General features: G+C 44.0%; 1 protein-coding gene across 2 annotated transcripts in view; it reads left to right on the top strand.

Moving 5' to 3' along the window:
* Nucleotides 1-18,620, top strand: part of NCKAP5 (NCK associated protein 5) — a gene marked incomplete at both ends in the record, with an annotated part of 781,067 nt that overhangs the window by 717,289 nt on the left and 45,158 nt on the right. For both annotated transcript variants that reach the window (XM_084239032.1, XM_084239031.1), the window contains 2 exons: nucleotides 3,365-3,679; nucleotides 6,444-6,580. In XM_084239032.1, the coding sequence (XP_084095158.1) occupies nucleotides 3,365-3,679; nucleotides 6,444-6,580 (452 nt within the window). The remainder of the gene's footprint in view (nucleotides 1-3,364; nucleotides 3,680-6,443; nucleotides 6,581-18,620) is intronic.

The raw sequence follows: 18,620 nt of genomic DNA, 5'->3' as shown, positions 1-18,620 counted from the left end.
AGAAATTTGCTTGAGGGTGAAACCTGGCATATGGTACCCGAGTCCCTGACTGTCCACACTTCATTTCATAGGTACTTACAAATGAGTCTTTCAAATTCACTACATTTGGCATCTGTAATTTTTCTAAGTAAAAAATGGCCTTAATAGCAGGTAGGTTCGGAGCTTAATGTCAGTGCACACAATTCTCAGAGAATCAGAAAACTCAGGAATACCAAAAGTCCTATTTTATAGATTCTGGTATGACAATATTGTGAAGGGGAAAAAATATTTTAAAGGGACAGATATCAGAAAGTGTTGTTCTCAGAAGGACATGAGACTTTCTTCATCATTGTTCTGATCCCAGATCCCTCCTCTGCTCTGCTCTCTTTGCTGCCTTGTGCTACAGGCTAAGCCAACATACACAGGCTTTTGGGGCATTGGGTGCTGCACCAGGAAATCACTGAAAGGCAATCCAGAATCTTCCCTTGCTTTTTGAGTCTCCATTTGAGGGTACTGGATTAAGTGCTTTATGAGTCGCAAAATACTTGGGAGAAAACTCTTAGACAAAGTCAGGAAAAGATTCCCCTTGGAGACAATGCCTATTGCCAAGCCAACAGAGGCAAGATAAATGCCAGAAAAACCATGGCATAGAAATCTGCAGATGTAATCCAAGAAGGCAGCGGGAGTTATTAGGCAGTTCTGACCTGTGCAGATCAGAATGCATAGGCATCCTGTTTAAGGCCAGCAACCTGGTCAATGCAGGCGTATCAATAGCAGACTCCAGTCACAAGATGGGATGTGCAGGGACCCAGATAGAATTCAGAGCCCATACCTATTCCAGAAGAGAAGCTGGGTACTAGGAACGGGAGGTCATTCTGTGTGCCTAGTGCTCTCCAGACTGCTTCAAGGACTGTTAACTGAACATCCCCGCTTCTGGATTTAACCTGTACTTTTGGGGGGAATCAGTATAGCTTGATAGTTGTAGCTGGATTCAAATCCAAGCTCTTTATTTATAGCATATGGCCTTGGGCAAGTTACTTTTCTGAATCATGATTCCTCATTTGCAAATGGCAATAATTTTTCTTACCTTATAGAGTTGTGAAGATGAAAAATGACAGAAATAAAAAACAGCCAAACTTAATTATCCATCTTCACGAAAGGGAAAGAGCACCTAATGCCCCAACCTACTGAGCACTCCTTAGTTGGGGGTAGGCAGCCCAGATGTTGATGGGAGTGAAGGAACATGGTGTATAGGCACAACTCAGCTATTATGTCTGTGTAGCTTGTTTCCCATCTCCAAAGCCTGCCTACGTTCTGATTGTAAACCCACTTACTCCTGTGTGAGAACCAAATGTTTCAGACATTTAGAACCATCCCCCAATACATAGGGACCTACTATCTGAGGATTCTTGTTTATCTAGAATAAAATGAAGGGAGGATGCTGAATTCTGAATAGCAGGATCTTTCTCTTCAAACACTCTGAAATGCCTTCCCCTGCAAACAACGGATCATTTCTCCAAAAGGTCATTCTGAAACAATTAATTATATTTTGTAATTGAGGAGAAACTGAAAAAAAGAAGATAATGGATAATCTATAAAGCTGGTTAATAGTAAAGCTGGCCAAGGAGAGTCCCTGGAATGATTGGGTCTAAAGCTTAGCCTTTGGGTTTCTGAAAATGAAAAGAGCCATGTGATTTCAGGGCCTCCACTGTTCATGGCCAGTCTCTGAAACCCAGTGGTGGATGAGATGGTTAAATGATACCAGAAGGAAGAAAGGGTACCTGCATTTTCCTACTTTAGAGAGTGAAGTTTCTTCTTGGTGGAGTCTTCGTCTTCCTAGTTCTTCCTAAACTAAACATTAAACCCACTAGAATCTATGAAAGTCAGTTTTAAACCCGCTAAACCTTTGTCAATACTTTAGGAAATTCCCAGAATTCTACTCCTCACAGCAAAGAGGTTTGGATGTAGAGGGCAGGGGAATGGGCAGATTCAGATACTAATTGTTCAGTATCAAATTAGATTGTGTAAGAAAGGTTCTTAAGGATAAACTATTTGCCTACCAGATAGCTATGGAGACCTAGTAAGTATGCTAAGCATTTCATATGTGTCACCATTCATTATTTCAGTCATTCAGCTGCCTCACAGTATGCTGGATATTCTCTAAATTCTGAAGATTCCTTCGCGAACATATTTTTATCTTTACATATAATGAAGCTGAGACCTTGAATGGTTAAGGATCTTGTGCAGGGGTTCACACAAATAGTTTTTTTTTTTTTTTAACATTTTATTTATTTATTTGTTTATTATTCATATAAGCGCTTGGTACAGTCAGAAGTGTGGGAGGGTGAGAGAATTCACCAGAGCCAGAGCGGGGAACAGAGCAGGCAGACTGATGAAACCCACAGCTGAGGGGAGCAGCGGACACGGCAGGAGAGGTCTGCGTGCCATGTGGAACCCTCGCCGCCGGCCAGGGATGAAACCAGCACTGCAAAGGCTGCAGGCAGCTTCGCAGCCCAGCGCTCAACCACTGCGCCACTGGGGAGGCACCACACAATTAGTTATTGACAAAAACTGTACTCCAAGTCACTGATCCGTAAAGTGTCATTAAAATATTAGCTGCTGAGCCTCTTGATAAAAGATTGTCATATTCCCCATCACGGCTAACATAGTGCTAAGTTGTGCTTTTTGCTCAATCCTAACTTATAAGACGCTGATATAAAATTTACTAAGGATGTTGCTTTCTAAGATTGTCATACATACAAGAGACTTTTTAGAAGCTGCCTTCTTGGCTTAGATAAGCCACACACCACACAAATAAAGACTGCACGATAAGTGGTGTTACCACAGCCACAGTGCCTTTGGGGCAGACCCTCATAGCATGTGAATTAGTTGCCCTCACCATCAAATTGAGAGGCCAGAGATACTGTTTATTACCAAATGGATGATAATTTATGTAAGAGATGCACAATTACCTTTGTTAGGACATCACTTCAATTTGTTATGTGTGCTCATTACTCATCTTATCTCAGTTAATATAGTTCACCTAATTTGTTGAAGTCATGATTCCCAATTGAAATAAGGATTATCAAAATTAATTTCCAACCTCTATTGACTGTTCTTTTTCTGTTGTAACTCCAGAGAACCATCCATGTGACGCTTGCAGCCAGTAATGGCTGGCCTTCTTGCCTCATGTTATGTGAAGGGAATATCTTCATGCTCAATTAAATATGTGTTTAATATTTAAACCACTCATTGGAAATTACCATTAATTAGTGTCTCTCCCTTCTAACCACCTCTTTCCTTCAGATCAGATCCAAATGCTCGAGATCCTTTTATCCTCTCACATGAGCCCTTTCTCTAATCCTCAGTCTGTTACTCTGTCTAGAATCAAACTGCCAGATGAGGACCCTGGACAGTGGGATCGGAACCTTCCCACTCCCAGACTCTGGAAACCGCTCAGCAGGACGCTACCTGTGCCAGCCAGACTCCCCGGAGGACCCTGAACCCATTTCATCTCTCCAGCCAGTCCTTTGTACAGTCTCCTCCATCCGAGCCCATACCCTTCAACGAGAAGTGCCTTCCTCTGCAGACAGCCCGGGCTCTGCAGATCACACCATTGTTCACTCCGCATCCGACCCCGTCATGATGGCCCGCGGGATGCGGCCTCTTCAAAGTCGCCTCCCTAAACTAGCCTCCTCAGGTAAAATGCCTATGGTTTTCAAAAATAGGTAGTTTTCCCACCATGATGATGCAGAAAAGATATCTACCACCGAGCAAGTCAGTGATCTCTGCTCAGTAGAAATGTGGATGCTGTTAACACCTCCATGTTCTCAACCCATAAGTAAAGTGACAGGTATTAGACATTGTCTACTGTTAACATGACATCGAGAAGTGTACACATATGTAAAGGGAACAAGCATGTAAGCACTGGTATATGGAGCCATAAGTTGATTAAGAAAAAAACCCACACTGCAAACATTCAGGGGATTTTATCTTTTAAAACTTAGCTCTGAATATAGATCAACTTTGGTCTGAGACATAAATTTAACTGAAATGTTGTTTGCCCTCTACCTAGACACATACATCTTCTAAAATATTCCTCTCCTCCTCAAATATATTTATATGTTGAACTATAAAATACTTAGCTTGATATATTAGCAATACATTGTACATCGCAGCAATAGAATGGACTGAGCCTCCCATTGGGAAGAACTATCCTTTGTCGCTGTCAATGGAAACACGCTTTCATGATTAAAGATAGGACCAGGCTAAGGGTCAAAGTTTTTCCATTGTTCCCTCAAGATTAAATGTATTTATTGCAGCCCCAGAAGATACTATATAATTTTTAACTTACTTGGCTTATGTTGCATTTATGACATGCATAAGCATATGAAATAGAGCTCTAAAAATTTTCATTTATGATTCAGTGATTAGAAAGGTGCCACAAGTAGAGATTATACCATAGGCTTCTGAGATAGCAGAAGACTTTTAATTAAACATTTTTGAATAAATGTGATTTGACTATTCCCATGGCGGAGTTCTTCCTTCAGACAGTAACTGCCATGAATGTTTCATCACAAACTTCGGCTCATTCCAAGCCAAGGCTATGTTTGCAAAGGCTATAATGTATATTATTTTTTTGCAATAAATGCATTGTTAATTAATGATTCAGCCTCCAGAGATTCAGGGGCAAAATCTTAGTTATGGATTATGTGCTCCATGCCTGAATAGTCACATGTGTGACCTCAATTCAGTGGCGGGCTGCCGAGTAGACTCCATGATTAAACACTGTCATTATAACAAATTGAATAGAAACCGCAAGCCTCGAATTGCTTCATAAGAAGGGTAAGGATGGAGATTGTTCTGATCTTGCTGCTAATATTCACTGCACCGGTTTTCTAAGGTTTGTGTCTTAATTAAATTGTCATGACGAATTGTAGAAATGCAGTGTGGTGGGGAGCAAGGTCAGCACCCTGCAAGGCTTTTTGTGTCGCTATCCTGGAGCTTCCTGTCCACCAAATGAAACCGTTGCTTGGTCGGGCCGTCTTTCCAAGGCTAGTCTTCTCTCTTCGGCCATTGGTTACTCACTTGAAAGACTAGGCAGTGGAGAACTAGCTGAAACAAAGATAAAATGGGATAATACCCAATGTAGATCAGTCACTTCCTGTTTAATGTACATGTTTGAATCGGTTTTTCTGTTATCCCCATATCTCAGTAACCATACAAATCTCACAGTGATGATGAAAATACAATTACTTGGGCCGCCCTGGTGGCTCAAGGGGTTAAGCACAGCACTGTGAAGCTATCCACAGCCTCTGTAGCACGAGTTCAATCCCCGGCTGGCTGCCAGGGAGCTACCCACATGGCACAGCAGACCTCTCCTGTCTCGCCCACTGCTCCCCTCAGCAGTGTATTTCACTCAGTCTGCCTGTTCTGTTCCCCACTCTCTCTCTGGTGAATCCTCTTACCCACCCACCCCCTGCCCCACACCTCTGTACCCCAGTTCTTGTATACATAAATAAATCTTTTTAAAAAAATACAATTACTTCATCTCTGCTCACAAGCAAAATGCTGTTGAGAGGCTATCACAACATGTTCTGTTGATAATCATTGAGGCTAGAGGATAATAACAGCAATCCTCCTTTCTGGCATGAGGAAGGCATACACTGTGCAAGTTAATCTACACTTTGGGTAATGGAGGAACTTTCTTTAAGCATTCTTGCAAATTACACCCTTGCTACTCAAAGTGCGATTTGTGGACCAGCACCATCAGCATCTCCAGAGAGCTTGAGAGAAATAAGAAACTAAAAAAAAAAAAAAAAAGAAAAAGAAAAAGAAATAAGGAACTAAAAGCCCACTGCAGTTCTGCCAAATAAGTCTGCAATTTAACAAAAGCTCAGGTGATACAGAAAAGAACTACCCTGCACCATCATTAAGGTGCTCTGCACCTCCGAACAAAGTTTTCCAAAGCATATTATTCAGAATGATCTTAACAGGTATTCTAGGAAAATCAAGTTTCCCTGCTCAATTATGTGTGAGAAAGAATGCAAAACCAAATCCCCTCTCTGAAAATGATCACAGTCCCCATTAGCACAATCAAGGCTCTGAGATGTTGTCCAAAAAGGAAACCTGTTTGTCATTTGAAGAATAATCAGTGTTTCCTAAATGGTTTGCACACTGAACACTTTCTAACCTGAAAAATCTATTAATATTTTATGGCAAGTGGTCCGAGGACAGTTTGCCTTCCAGACTCCAAGGTGAACATTTTCTAGATGCACATGCAGTGATGCCAATGCTGTGGTTAGCACAGACTTGCAGGGGACAGAATGTTGGGAAGCACAGCTTCCACCAAATTTGGATCTTTTTTAAAAAAATGTTTTCTAAATACTCCTCCCACCTTTCTCCCTAAACTTGTAAAGGGTTGATAGATGCTGATTGTGATTTCATATACTATCCTCATTTAGGAAAAGTCACTTCCCCAAAGCAGAATGGAGCAGAGCCAAGGCCTCAGACTTGCTCATCATTTGAATATGCTGATAGCACAATGGCCAAGAAGCCCCTTCCAGGCTGGGAGGATGAAGACACCACTGCTGAGAGCCAGGTAAGAGTGAAGCCTGCAGGAGGGTTTTTTCCAATGTGTTGATGCTGCTTGTGAAAAGCGGCCTCCTTAAATACTTTTGTGATAGATTTAATTTTCAATCAAATTTGTTGTTGCTTCAGTAAATTAAAAATAATGAAGGCCCAAGACTTGCTTTTTTTCCTGAATCACTAAGCGATATTATGGGTTCTTGGAGGGAATTAAGAGCACATCCTCAGTCTGAATTCATGATCTTGGGATCTGGATGCTCTCCACTAATTAGTTGTGGTGGAATGGGGACTCACTCTCCCAAGTCACAAGAGCACCATTTAGAATGATTTAGTGATATTTTCTCATTATCGGTCGGTTACTTTAGTCCATATGGAAGGGGAACATGGACAAGTAGGGAAAGGTGATACAGAGAACTGCCCTGCGCCTCTGGGCTCAGAGTCTCAATTTACAGCAGAGAAGAGCAACTCCAGAGAGATTCTTAACTGAGTTCAGGGCCCAAGGGAAAGTCACTATGGGGCTGAGGCTGCAATTTAGTCCCCTGAGTTCTGAGTCTAGCACTCCAAATGACTGTCTCTACAGAAGGGGAAAGCAAAGGAATAAACCAGTAAATTCTATCAGGTCGTAACTTACACACAGATCTGTTAGGACTCCTCCAGAACAATGGTTTCCACACTTGAGCAGGTATCACACCTGCAGGGCTACACACCTTGCCTCTCCCTATATATGCCAAGTGTCCAATTTGGTATTGATAGGGTGAGCGCCATGCATTTCTAACCTTCCCAGGGGTGCTGATATGCTGCTAGTCCACAGAACATATTTGAGAAGCTTTTCTCCAAAGACTTTGTGCTTGCTTTTGGGGACTACGACATTGAGAAACAGCAAGTAGTGGCAGTGGCAAAGGAGTTGGGGGACTGGGCAATTCCAAGAAAGTGAAAAACAAATACAGAATGACTCCGTGCTGGCCAGGAAGGTGCTGACCTCTCTGGGTGGAATGGTAGGCCACTCCTTGCTTAACTTACTGTTCACCCACACACTCACAACTCTCTGGGAATCCTCTCCTGATCTTTTATATCATCCTGCACCAGCTCAGCCCACCAGAAACCTGCCCTGAATTGTAAGAGCCACACTGTGGCTTAGAACCTGCTTTCTTGAATGCCAGGGCGGGAAAGTTCCAAGTATCAGTTAGTTTTATATTTTCGGTACCAACACAATACCTGGTTCCTTTTGTATTTGCTGAATGGAGAGATGAGAACAGAACACATCTCATTCTCCCTCGAGAATGTTACGGGGGGCCTGCCTGCTAGAACTCTAGATGTGGGTTTCCCCTGGATCCACAGCTATAGACTTCCCTCCTTCATGGACATCAGCATTGGGGGGCTACTGGAATCTCCTGTATTGAGCTCTGTATCCCCAGAACCTCGCACACTGTTTGCAACAGAGTAGACACTCACTAAGTATATCTTGAATGGGCAGATGAATGAGTAAGCGAATGAAGAACTAAGGAAAATTAGTAGCTGCCTGAATTTATAATCCCAGCCAGGGAAATGTACATCCTAAATTGTGCTTTTGTAATTTCCAACCAAAGGACACCCCCTCACATAGACTTTAGAGTGCCATCCCATACATCTGTACCTGACCTGTCTGGGACAGGTAAGGAATATTTGGTTCTAGCAGGACTGTCTGCAAAAACGACAGTCCCAGACACCCTTGCTGCTACACCTAGGGGTTACAGTCCTAGATCCACTATCCTGATTGTGTGTACAGAGAGAAAACCATTCATACTGTATCAACTGACACAACAATTACAACACTTGGCGTTATTGCAACACTGGCAACATTCTCAGGGGCCAGTCTGTATGTGCATGTGAAGAAGGGGGAGACTGAGTTCCTCCACCATTGTACTATCAGTAGATTCTAGGAATATATAAGGTCAGCAACTGCATCCTTTTCTAAAGGCTCCTGTTGTTTCAGGGACTGAAAGAAACTTCTAAATTAGGCAAACATTCATTCCTTTGTTCTCAAGGTTGAATTTTTTTCATACCCTTTGATACTTGAAAGCCAGTGATGAGATCAGTTAAATAAATAAGCCATTCAGCTTGGAACAACAGCTCATAATAGGCACTTGAGACAAATAAGGCCCCGATAAAGAAGTGTACAAAATGCAGAGTGAGAAACTAGGGACTTTCCTGTGGCTGGGACAGTGGCAGAGTGTGGTCAATGGCTTCATTATCAGGCCTGTTTCTGCTGCTCTGGTAATTGAGTAGCTTGCACCAGCCCTGCTTGAACAGATAGGCAGGCAAAGCAGAGTTGTTCTTGGGGGTGGAGCAGTGGGAATGGAATTCGGTACACACCACCGGAGCCAAATATGTCCTGCTTCCTGTCCTTGCTGGATGCTCTGCTCCATTTCATCTGCATGAATAATCTTAACAGTCTCATATTACTCATTTAGGACAAGGTACCCAGAATATGTGCGTTCTCTGCCAACGGTGGCAGTGATAGTGACAGTGACCTGGACTATGGAAATAATGGTTTTGGAGCTGGAAGGGGCAAATTAGTGAAAGCAATGAAGAGCACCACCCAAGGTAAAGCTGGGAGCACCCTGGGCATGTGGGGCTCCTCTCTCTCTGGGAGCCGCTGATTATGCCTTTCACTGTGCTCTGCCTCCATCCCCCTTAATTTTGCATCTTAGTTCCACGTCTCTCCTGAGATCTAATTTTCTGGTATGTACAGAAGATTGTCTATGTGCATCAATTTGTTTTCTGGTATAATCTCCATGACATTGCAGTGCAGTCTGTAAGGACTTTATTTTCAATTCAGGCATCTCCCAGAAAGTTTCCAATTGAGTTATCTCAGTGATGAAGGAATGACTATAAAGATAACATTGTTCTTAATTACATACTTTGGCAAATTAAATCATCCAGTGAGCCATGGGTGGACTTTGCCAGGCTCTTTGCTAACATCATGCTGTGTCACTCTGGACCTGTTAGTCATGTCATTATGAGCAGGTCTGGTTATGAGGTTGAAATCCCCTCAATATGTTTTTTGAATCAGAATTGACCGTAGAAAAAGTGTCATCCTAAAGCATTTAAAAATGATATATATTGAAATGGCATTTCCTTATAGATGCAGGAGGACAGATGAACCCCTAACACAAAATGTGATCTGGGATCTTCCAATCCTTTCTGGATTATAGGAAATATTTTAATGATGCAAAGGAGAATCATTCTTTTCATACAAATCAACTTTTTCTCAAATAGCAATTTAGCAATTATATGATGAAATCTTTCTTTTTCAAAACAAGTCTGATACGTTTCTTTAGGGGGAAATGTAGTCTATTAGCCATATATGTTTCCAGTTTTCCAAAAGTCTTAGCATCTGTGACTTGTGGGGATAATACTGGTGTGTAAGATTAGCCAATATCCAGAGCCTCCATTTCATTCATTCCTTCCTGTGAGCCATCAGAGAAGCAGGGTCAATGGTTGAGTCCTGCAAAGACCATCAAGAAGAAAGTGGCAAATACCCCTGGCCTTGTAGTTGGGTTGTTGTCCCTATTAGCCCTCTGTGGTTTGTCAGTGTCCCTCTGGTTGTGACAGATACAGGGGCAGGGAGCGCATCATCATGGGCTGGCTCTTTGAAGATGCCTAGGCTCAGACCAGCTCCCAGTCCAACCTCTTTCTTCCTTAAACTTACAGGGGGTCCATGGTAAATAACCTCAGTGACCCTCAGCTGCTCCATTCAAGAATGATTTTAGGGCCGCTTCCAGCTCAAAAACTACATTCATTTATTAAACAAATATGTATGAAAGCCTCTTCAGGGCCAGCTGTCCAGCCACAAGTACATTGACAAAGATCCCTGCCAGACAGTAAACAATAGATATAATAAGTATTGTTCACCTTGAACAATAGGTGTGGTTGAGGGCACCAACCACCTGCCCAGTCAAAAATAGGTGTGTAACTTTTGACTCCCCCAAAACTTAATATAAACAGTCAATTAACACATATTTTATATATGTATTCTTACATAAAGAAAGCTTGAGTAAAGAAAATATTAAGAAAGTAATAAGGAAAACTATAGTCACAGCACTATAGTATACTTATTCAGAAGAAATCCACTGTAAATGGACCCACACAGTTCAGACCCATGTTGTTCAAGGGTCAGCTTTAGATGCACACAGTTTATTGACAGTAGGTGGGCGCTTTGGAAAAGACAAAGGAAGGAGACTGGAATGGGGAGACTGGAACTGCTCTGAGTGGAGGTGGAAGAGGGAAGATGTTCCAAACAAGCCTCAAGTGAAAAGGCAACTTTGAAGTTGATTTGAAGAAAAAGAGGGAATGAGCCAGGAGGAAATAGGAGGGAAAAGCATTCTCCACAGAGGGAAAACCCAGCACAGAAGCCAGGAGGCAGAACCACAGGAGGCTGCATGGCTGTGGCAGAGAGCAGTTGGAAAACATGATGAGGTCAAAGAAGTTAAAGGGGCCAGAGCTCAGGGCTTATTTGCCATTCCAAGGACTTTGCTTCTCCTCTGACAGACACATACAGGAACTGCGGGACAACTGAGCAGAGAGGGACGTGATGCGTTTTAAAGCGATCATCTGGCTATCATGTTGTAAAGACTAAAGCAGTGACATCAAGTCAGAAGCTATTGCAGTCATCAGGCACATGGCAATGGCTGGGACCAGGGTGGTCACGGTGAGAGGAGGGAATGGCATTGGCTACTAGAATTCTCTGCACTGATATGCTAGAATGTTCTGTGCCTGCACTGTCTGGTGCCAAAGCCACCAATCACACATACCTTGAAAGTGTTTGAAATGCTGCTACTGGTGGGAGTAAAGAACTGAATTTTTACATTTCATTTTTGTTACTATTCCTAAGTGTTCTCACTTAGCCTTTCCTTTTTCCTCTATTTTAATTTTAATTAACTGCAATCTAAATATTAATAGCCACCTGTGGCTCATTGTACAGTGTAGGGAGTGAGAATGGTTTGATTCTAGATCTAATTAAAATGTAACCTATTCAGGCCTCCCCTGGTGGTGCAGCGGTTGAGCGCTGGGCTGTGGAGGCTGCCCGCAGCCTCTGCAGCGCCGGTTCGTTCCCCAGCCACCGGCGAGGGTCCCACAAAAAAAAAAAAAAAAAGTAACCTATTCACTGATAGACTGGAGAGGAAAGTGGAAAAAACAAAACAGCAGCCTCAGGAAGTCTCCACGCTTTGGGTCCTGAAGGCATAGCCTTCTGCCAACTAAAATGGAGAGGGCTGAGATTGGGGTTTGAGGACTTAGATCTGAGGCTAATTGTGCATGTGCTAATTGTGACGGGTCCATTGGGCAAACAGAGGTGTTGAGTGGGTAGTGGCCTGTGTGGGTCTGAAGGTGGGCAGGTCAGGGCTGGGCTGAGGTGTGGATGTTAGTGTCAGTGTGTGGAGGGCACTTAAGGCCCTTGGTCCACTTGAGATCAGGAGTGGGGGGGTCTGTGGGAACTTGGAACACTGTGTCCTTTCAAGGTTAGGAGGGGAAAAACCAGCCAAGGTGACTGAGCAGGAGCCAGCAGGAAGGAGGAAAGTCTGGGAGTGGGGTGTCTTAGCAGCATGTCAGGGAGGGGTGCCATGATTCCATATGTGACTTCTAACTTCAAAGAGAATTGCAATCAAATTCATCCCTGTCCCTCACTCTGGTGGTGAGGTTCTAGTGGGGGTTTAAGGGGACAAAATGTGGCTGGGGGAGGAGGCTTGATCTGAAGGCAATTTTTAAACTTCTTGAAAAATTAAGGCAATTTGTTTGAGTCCGAATGAATGAGGACCTGAGTATGAGGAAACTTACTTTAGGATTTGAGTTTTAACATTGTTTTATTCAAATGAGTTGTGCAAAGCAATAAGGAATAAACATTAGGGAATGGCCAGTGATCTTAAGAAACAATGAACTTCAGCCTTTCATTTTTTTTCTATCCTCTGCAAAATGAAATGAATCTTAACCTGGTTTTTAGGTTGGTGGTTGTTTTTCTTTCTACATTTTGCTCATCTATTTCCTCCAACGAGAGCAAACCCCTATTTGAAAGGATAGGGTTTCTTTCATTTTATTGCTTTAGCCTCTGGGCACATGGTGCTCCTTGGTATGAGGCCCTGAGGTCCAGAGAGAGTTACTAAGGATGTGGCACAACCTGCAAGAAAATCCTTTCCCCTAGCAAGACACACCTGCCCTCTGCCTTCAAAGTGGACTTGTTGCCAGATCCCCAGTCCCCTACAGACCCGACAAGCTGGCCTCCTCTCATTTCTGACTGACGGTGGTACTACCTGGAGGGACATGTACGCCACGAACTGGCATGGCACTGGGTGTATGCTGGCTGCTAGCAAACCCTGGGAAGGGACGCTTAGGGTGGACACAGCACCATTCACTTTTGAACTCTTGGCGAGTTGATATGGAAAAAAATAGAAACAAGGGAAAAACACTGCAAGTATACATGTTGAGTGTGCAGTGAGTTTCTTCCCTTCGAGTCATGATTTCTCCTTGCTTTCATCATGTGTGCCAGTCAGCGTGAGATTGCCCTCTCGCCTCCCCTCATTCCTGCTTTCAGTAGCAAAGTTTTATAATAGAGGTCCCCAGGCTGCGAGTGGAATTTGCCAGTAGATCGTGAAGGCTTGTTGGAAGTTCTCCAAGAGGGTTGTCCTTTCTTAAACTCGACCTCTCTCCCTGGTTCCCTGGCATTTCCCTCCGGTTGGAGAGGGTGTTTGACAGCGGCCTTCTGTCCTCCACCACTTCTAGAACAGGCAGTGCTCAGGAGTCTATGCCTCTCACCCACTGTGCCATCCCCACCCACAGGCCAATACTCAAGCACTATCCGCTCCCCCAGCCAGTCACAGCATGCCAGGGACCCTCCTTTTAAATCAGGATGCCCTGAGGCCCCATGATCCCTGGTTTCTCAAGCTTGCTTTATGAATCACATAGTATATGGCAAAAGAAACCTACTTTCTCCAAACCCCTGCCTGTGGACTCATAAAACACTGAAATAAATACACGTTTCCTTTCAAGGTTGATTTCTCTGGCTTGACTTTGAAATATGTTTTAAAAGTCTGGGTTGTTAGCACAGAGTCAGTGGTGAGGGCAGGATTTAGGAGCTGGGTATGTGGCGCAGCAGGTGAGGTAGCGGGCAGAAGTTATTTTGTGGCTTTGTTTCCACAGAGCTAACCACTCTAATTTGCCAACCTGGGCATAACAAATATTCCTCCCCTTTCACGCAGGCATGAGCAAGGAATGGAGATGGGGATGTGAAGGAGGGAGAAAGAGCAAACCCATGGTAGAATATAGGATGAGGGGAAGACCCAGTGGAATTGCCTCCAGTCTCCTGATGAAGAGAGGTGATTCTTATTCCTGACTGAAACCAATGAGCCTGGTTGGTAAAGAGAAAAATAACTTCTAGCTAAGGCTTTTCCCCAAGCATCTGATTCTTCCCTCTGGCTACCCACTGCCATTATCGACCCTTCCTGGTACCTCAAGGGCAAAAGTCCAAACTGAAACCTCTAGAAAAGTCTGCCTCCCAGATTCTTTGTCTTAGTGGATGGCTTTGCCCTTTGTCAGGAATACAGGTGGCGAAACTAGGAGTTTTCCTTGATGCAGCCTTCTCACCCCCTCCCTTCTGGTGGGACCCAGGCCCTCCCAGCTTCCCTCCCTGTAGTCTCAAGTCTGCCCCCTCTCTGGTCCTTCGTCCTCAGGCCCTCATCTGTTCTACACCACCCGCTGCCTCCCTGTGGCACTCGGCCCAGTCTATGCACTGCCAGCGCTCTCCTGCTCAAATACACCATCCGCTCTGCCAGCACAGAGCAGAACCCCTCATGGTGTCTCTACAAACTCATTGTAGTGGCAGGAATTGACCACAGTGCAGGTTTTCTGATCCCATACAGACCGGGTAAAGGAGGAGTCAGAGCCCTCAGGGATTTTGCAGGTCTTTTATTTGGGGTTCACCAGGCATATGCAGGCAGGGGTGCTGGGGGGCCGGGAGGCTGGCAGTCCTCCCAGCCCCCAGCAAGTCTTCACTCTATCTGGGCTCTCCAGTGATCTCTCTCTCTCTCGGCTTCTCTTTCGGCTTCTTCTGCTTCTGCTGGCATCCCTGTGACGCCGCCCTTAAAAGCACAGTCTCAGCCCAGGTGAATCCCATCTACCTCTGCCCACACCCTACTCCAGGTGTCCGCCATCAGGCATGCATTCAGGACCACAAGGATCCATCATCTATCCTGATGGCGGGAGGGCAGAAAAGCCTGACATTTTTCCTTACCCTACACTCATCAAGGACTGTCCATTCCCCTCAGCCAAAAATCCAACCTCCTCCTCTTATAATGCTCACAAGCTGCACCCTGGCCTTGCCTCTCTGACTTCACCTTTTTCCATTTCTATCATAAACATTATGTCTCATGGAAATGTTCACCCTGCCCTGAATATATGGCATCATCAGGGGCTTCTGTGCTTTGGCTCTTGTGGTCTCCAGCCTAGGTGGGATTTCAGACCCACACCCTTTTCTTGCCTTCACATGCTTCCTGTAAAGGGCAGGACTGGACCAGTGCAGGTTTTCTGATCCCATGCAGACCGGGTAAAGGAGGAGTCAGAGTCCTCAGTGGTTTTTGCAGGTTTTTTTATTGGGGTTCACCAGACACATGGCAGGCAGGGGTGCCAGGCAGTCCTCCCAGCCCCCAACAAATCTTCACTCTATCTGGGCTCTCTGGCGTTCTCTGCTTCTGCTTCGGGCTTCTTCTCTTTCAGCTTCTGCTGCTGCTGGCGTCCCCGTGACGCTTCCCTTAAAAAGCACAGTCTTAGCCCAGGTGAATCCCATCTACCTATGCCCACACCCTATTCCAGGTGCTCGCCATCAGGCATGCATTCAGGACAAGGATCCATCATCTATCCTGATGACAGGAGGGCAGAAAAGCCTGACATTTTTCCTTACCCTACACTTCCTTTTTTGTCTTTAGAATTTAATTCAGAATAAACTTCCTCCAGAAGTCTTCCTGGTGCTCCCCTATAAATTTACCCTCCCCTGTCTGTCCTCCTGCAGTACTCTACGTTTATCTCTGTTTGCTTGCCATTTATTTCTTTGAATGTTCACCACTCTCATTAGGGCTAAGATTGCTTCTCATTCATTTCCTGCACTTAGCACAGGTTCTGGCACATTACAGATGTTTAATAAATGTGTGTTGGCTAAAAATTCAACTCTTTTAGGGCCTTGCTAGCTCCTCATGAGCACATCCATCATCTGTTTGGGCCTTTTCTTGAAAGAACAACCCCAAGCAGCAACCTGTAGAAAGAAATCAAATAAGGACATTTCTCCTTCTTAGAACACTATGCTAGAAAAGGTAGTGCAGTCATTTTTCCATTATTTCTCAAGGACATAGAATTTTAGGTTTCTACTCATCAAAGATGATTCCTCCTGGGGGCTATTGGAAGCCATTTGGAATCCTGTGGGGTGTTGTTTCTTTTAATGGTCCCATGTTCCCTGGTTTGCTTTTCATGATCCCTGCCCCAATTTGTGAATTGTTGACAAAAAGAGTCACTTTTATTGATGAAAATGCATCATACCCTTGAAATCTGAAAGAGAGAAATAAAGGTTCAACACCTTTATTCCAGGATTTGTTCTTTGAAAATCTCCATGTTGAATTGGTTAGGGGATGTAAGGGGATAGGAGTTCTTCCCAGTCGTTTTGGTGAGGGTGATAAATAAGATTGGCATAGAGAATAAAAGCAAAGAGGAGAGTTGAACTGTCAATAAGTCCTTTTGGTTTATTCTGCTCTTAACTGTGTCCATGCCAGTGCTGGTCCCTTGGGGCTGGGGGCGGAACAGTGACATGGTCTGCTCCTGAGGATCTTCTCATCAGACACCCAGACCTGAAACAGATCACTTCAGAGAACTAAATACATTCAACTGTTGGCACTCTTCTGCCCAGGGCCACACTATGGGTTCCTCAGAGTTAGGAACCAGAATTCCTGTTTCTTTTGGATTTTACAAATTTAGTTTTCCACATAAAACCCCACTATAGACCACCTCACCCTTGAGCTCACATTCGAGAGCTGGTTTGGCTCGATACCCTCGAAACACTGTGATCAGGTCAAATAAACCAAGCTGAGAACCAGGGTCCCGCAGCCACCTGATGATGCTCATCTAATCAAGCCCCAATTTGCTAAACAAGCAGTTCATTTTCTTCATTTGAAGGTGATTACATTCAACAAATTACAAAGAGCCAGAGCAGTTGAGTTAAAAACAATTGGTTTTGCAGTAATTAGAAAAACACAAGGAAATGATGACCGTGGAGCAATATTGAAAGGGACACTGAAGGATAACAGCTCCAGCTCCTGGTTAATTCCTCAACTTGAAGATTTAGAGATTCATAACTAATTATGCAGAGATGATGAATTTTAAAAAATGCTGCCACCCTGCTTTCCGCAGGCCAAGGACTTTGGCTATTAATAGAGCAATCAGATTTTGCTATATTATAGCGAATTCACACCAAGTTGCATCTATTTTAAAGTATTCATCTGGCACATTACTTAAAGATGACAAATCTCTATAATGTGCAAAATCAGCATTGGGTTAAATGAAATCCACGCTCATTATAATCATGCCCAGTTGGCCCAGAGAAATCTACTGTTTAAAATGGACACTGCAGGTAAAGTTATCTTTAGTTCTCCTTGGAACTTCTCTTAATGGGTCATTTTAAAGATTTGCTTTATTTTTGACAAACCCATCCCAACCTGAGATAAATAGACATGTTCAATAAAATACAAGGGTTTTGACTCCAGGGTTAGACTTTCCTACATAACAAATGGAACGTACTGACAGTGACATGTAGGGTGCTCTGAGACCAGTACCAGAACCAGGACTCAAGTTTCTCTCTCACCATATATCCACAGTCAGAAAATCCCTTCTAGCTTTTCAGATTGTATGTGCACCATGCCAAGGATTGGAATTCTTAATGGGCAGAAGTATCATGCACAGTAACACAACATAACAAACCAAAACCTATTAGCTTCTGACGATCATGTGGTCAAAAACTAGCCATCAGAAAGAACCCACTGTGCCCTCCAACAGGCTTGTAAAGGGAGACTGCAATGTGACCGGCATTTAATTATTTAAGCTGCATAGGGTGAGGCCCTTAAGAAAGCAAATGTCATGATGGACAGAATGAGTTTACCCTCCTGTCGAAAGAGCAGTGTGCCGTGTTAAGGCCTTCACTCAATTAAATTGGACTGCGGGATGCAGAGGAGAGAGAGAACCAGTCTGGGGACCCTAATGAGACATTTTGGAGGGAAGAGGTTCCCCCCTGGAGTATGTCACTCTTTGATGGACATGCTCCCCCTCCACCGATACCACAGCACCCCTAGTACTACCCCCCTCTAATTCAGACATGTTGTAGCATGAAACATTTAAAGAGGAGCTTGCAAAGGTAGAATTTCAAGTGAAAAACAACTCTTTGGTTGATGTGAAAGGTGGGGAAGCAAATGATACTTAATGCTGTGCAAATGAGCAATCTTTGGCTGCCGGGGCTGAAAAAAACTAGACCACAGTTCTAAAACTAAAAAAACAAGCAAGGAATAGATGCCTTTTCGTTTGTGAAAATATTAATCCCCTCAGCCTCATGCAGGGGAGCAAGAAGAAGTGTAACTTGGTGGGGGGCTGGCAAAGAGTTGCCTTCAGGGTATGTTTGAGGGTAACTTTGCCTCAAGGTTGTCTAATCTGAGTAACATGCCAAGTGTTCCCACTGGACCATCTAGTCCAGTGGCTCTCAGTCAGGGTGACTGCCCACTGCCACTGGACATGTGGAATGTCTGCACACATTTTAGTTGCGGGGGGGGGTGTTGAGGGCAATGCTATCTGGTGTGCAGAGCCCAGTAATGCTGCTAAACACCCAATAGCACCCAGGTGGCCTCTAATAACAGAATGTTATCCTGCTCAAAATGTCAGTAACGTTGAGAAGAAGTCAAAAGAAGATTAACCTCTGGGTCTCAGAAATGTTAATTGGGAGGGACAAGCTGTCAAGTATTTGTGCCAAAAGAGGACAGAAGCCAAATACTCCTGCCTGC

This window comes from Talpa europaea, assembly GCF_964194135.1.
Source record: "Talpa europaea genome assembly, chromosome: 1".
Lineage (NCBI taxonomy): Eukaryota > Metazoa > Chordata > Mammalia > Eulipotyphla > Talpidae > Talpa > Talpa europaea.
This window is presented reverse-complemented; position numbering and strand designations above follow the sequence as displayed.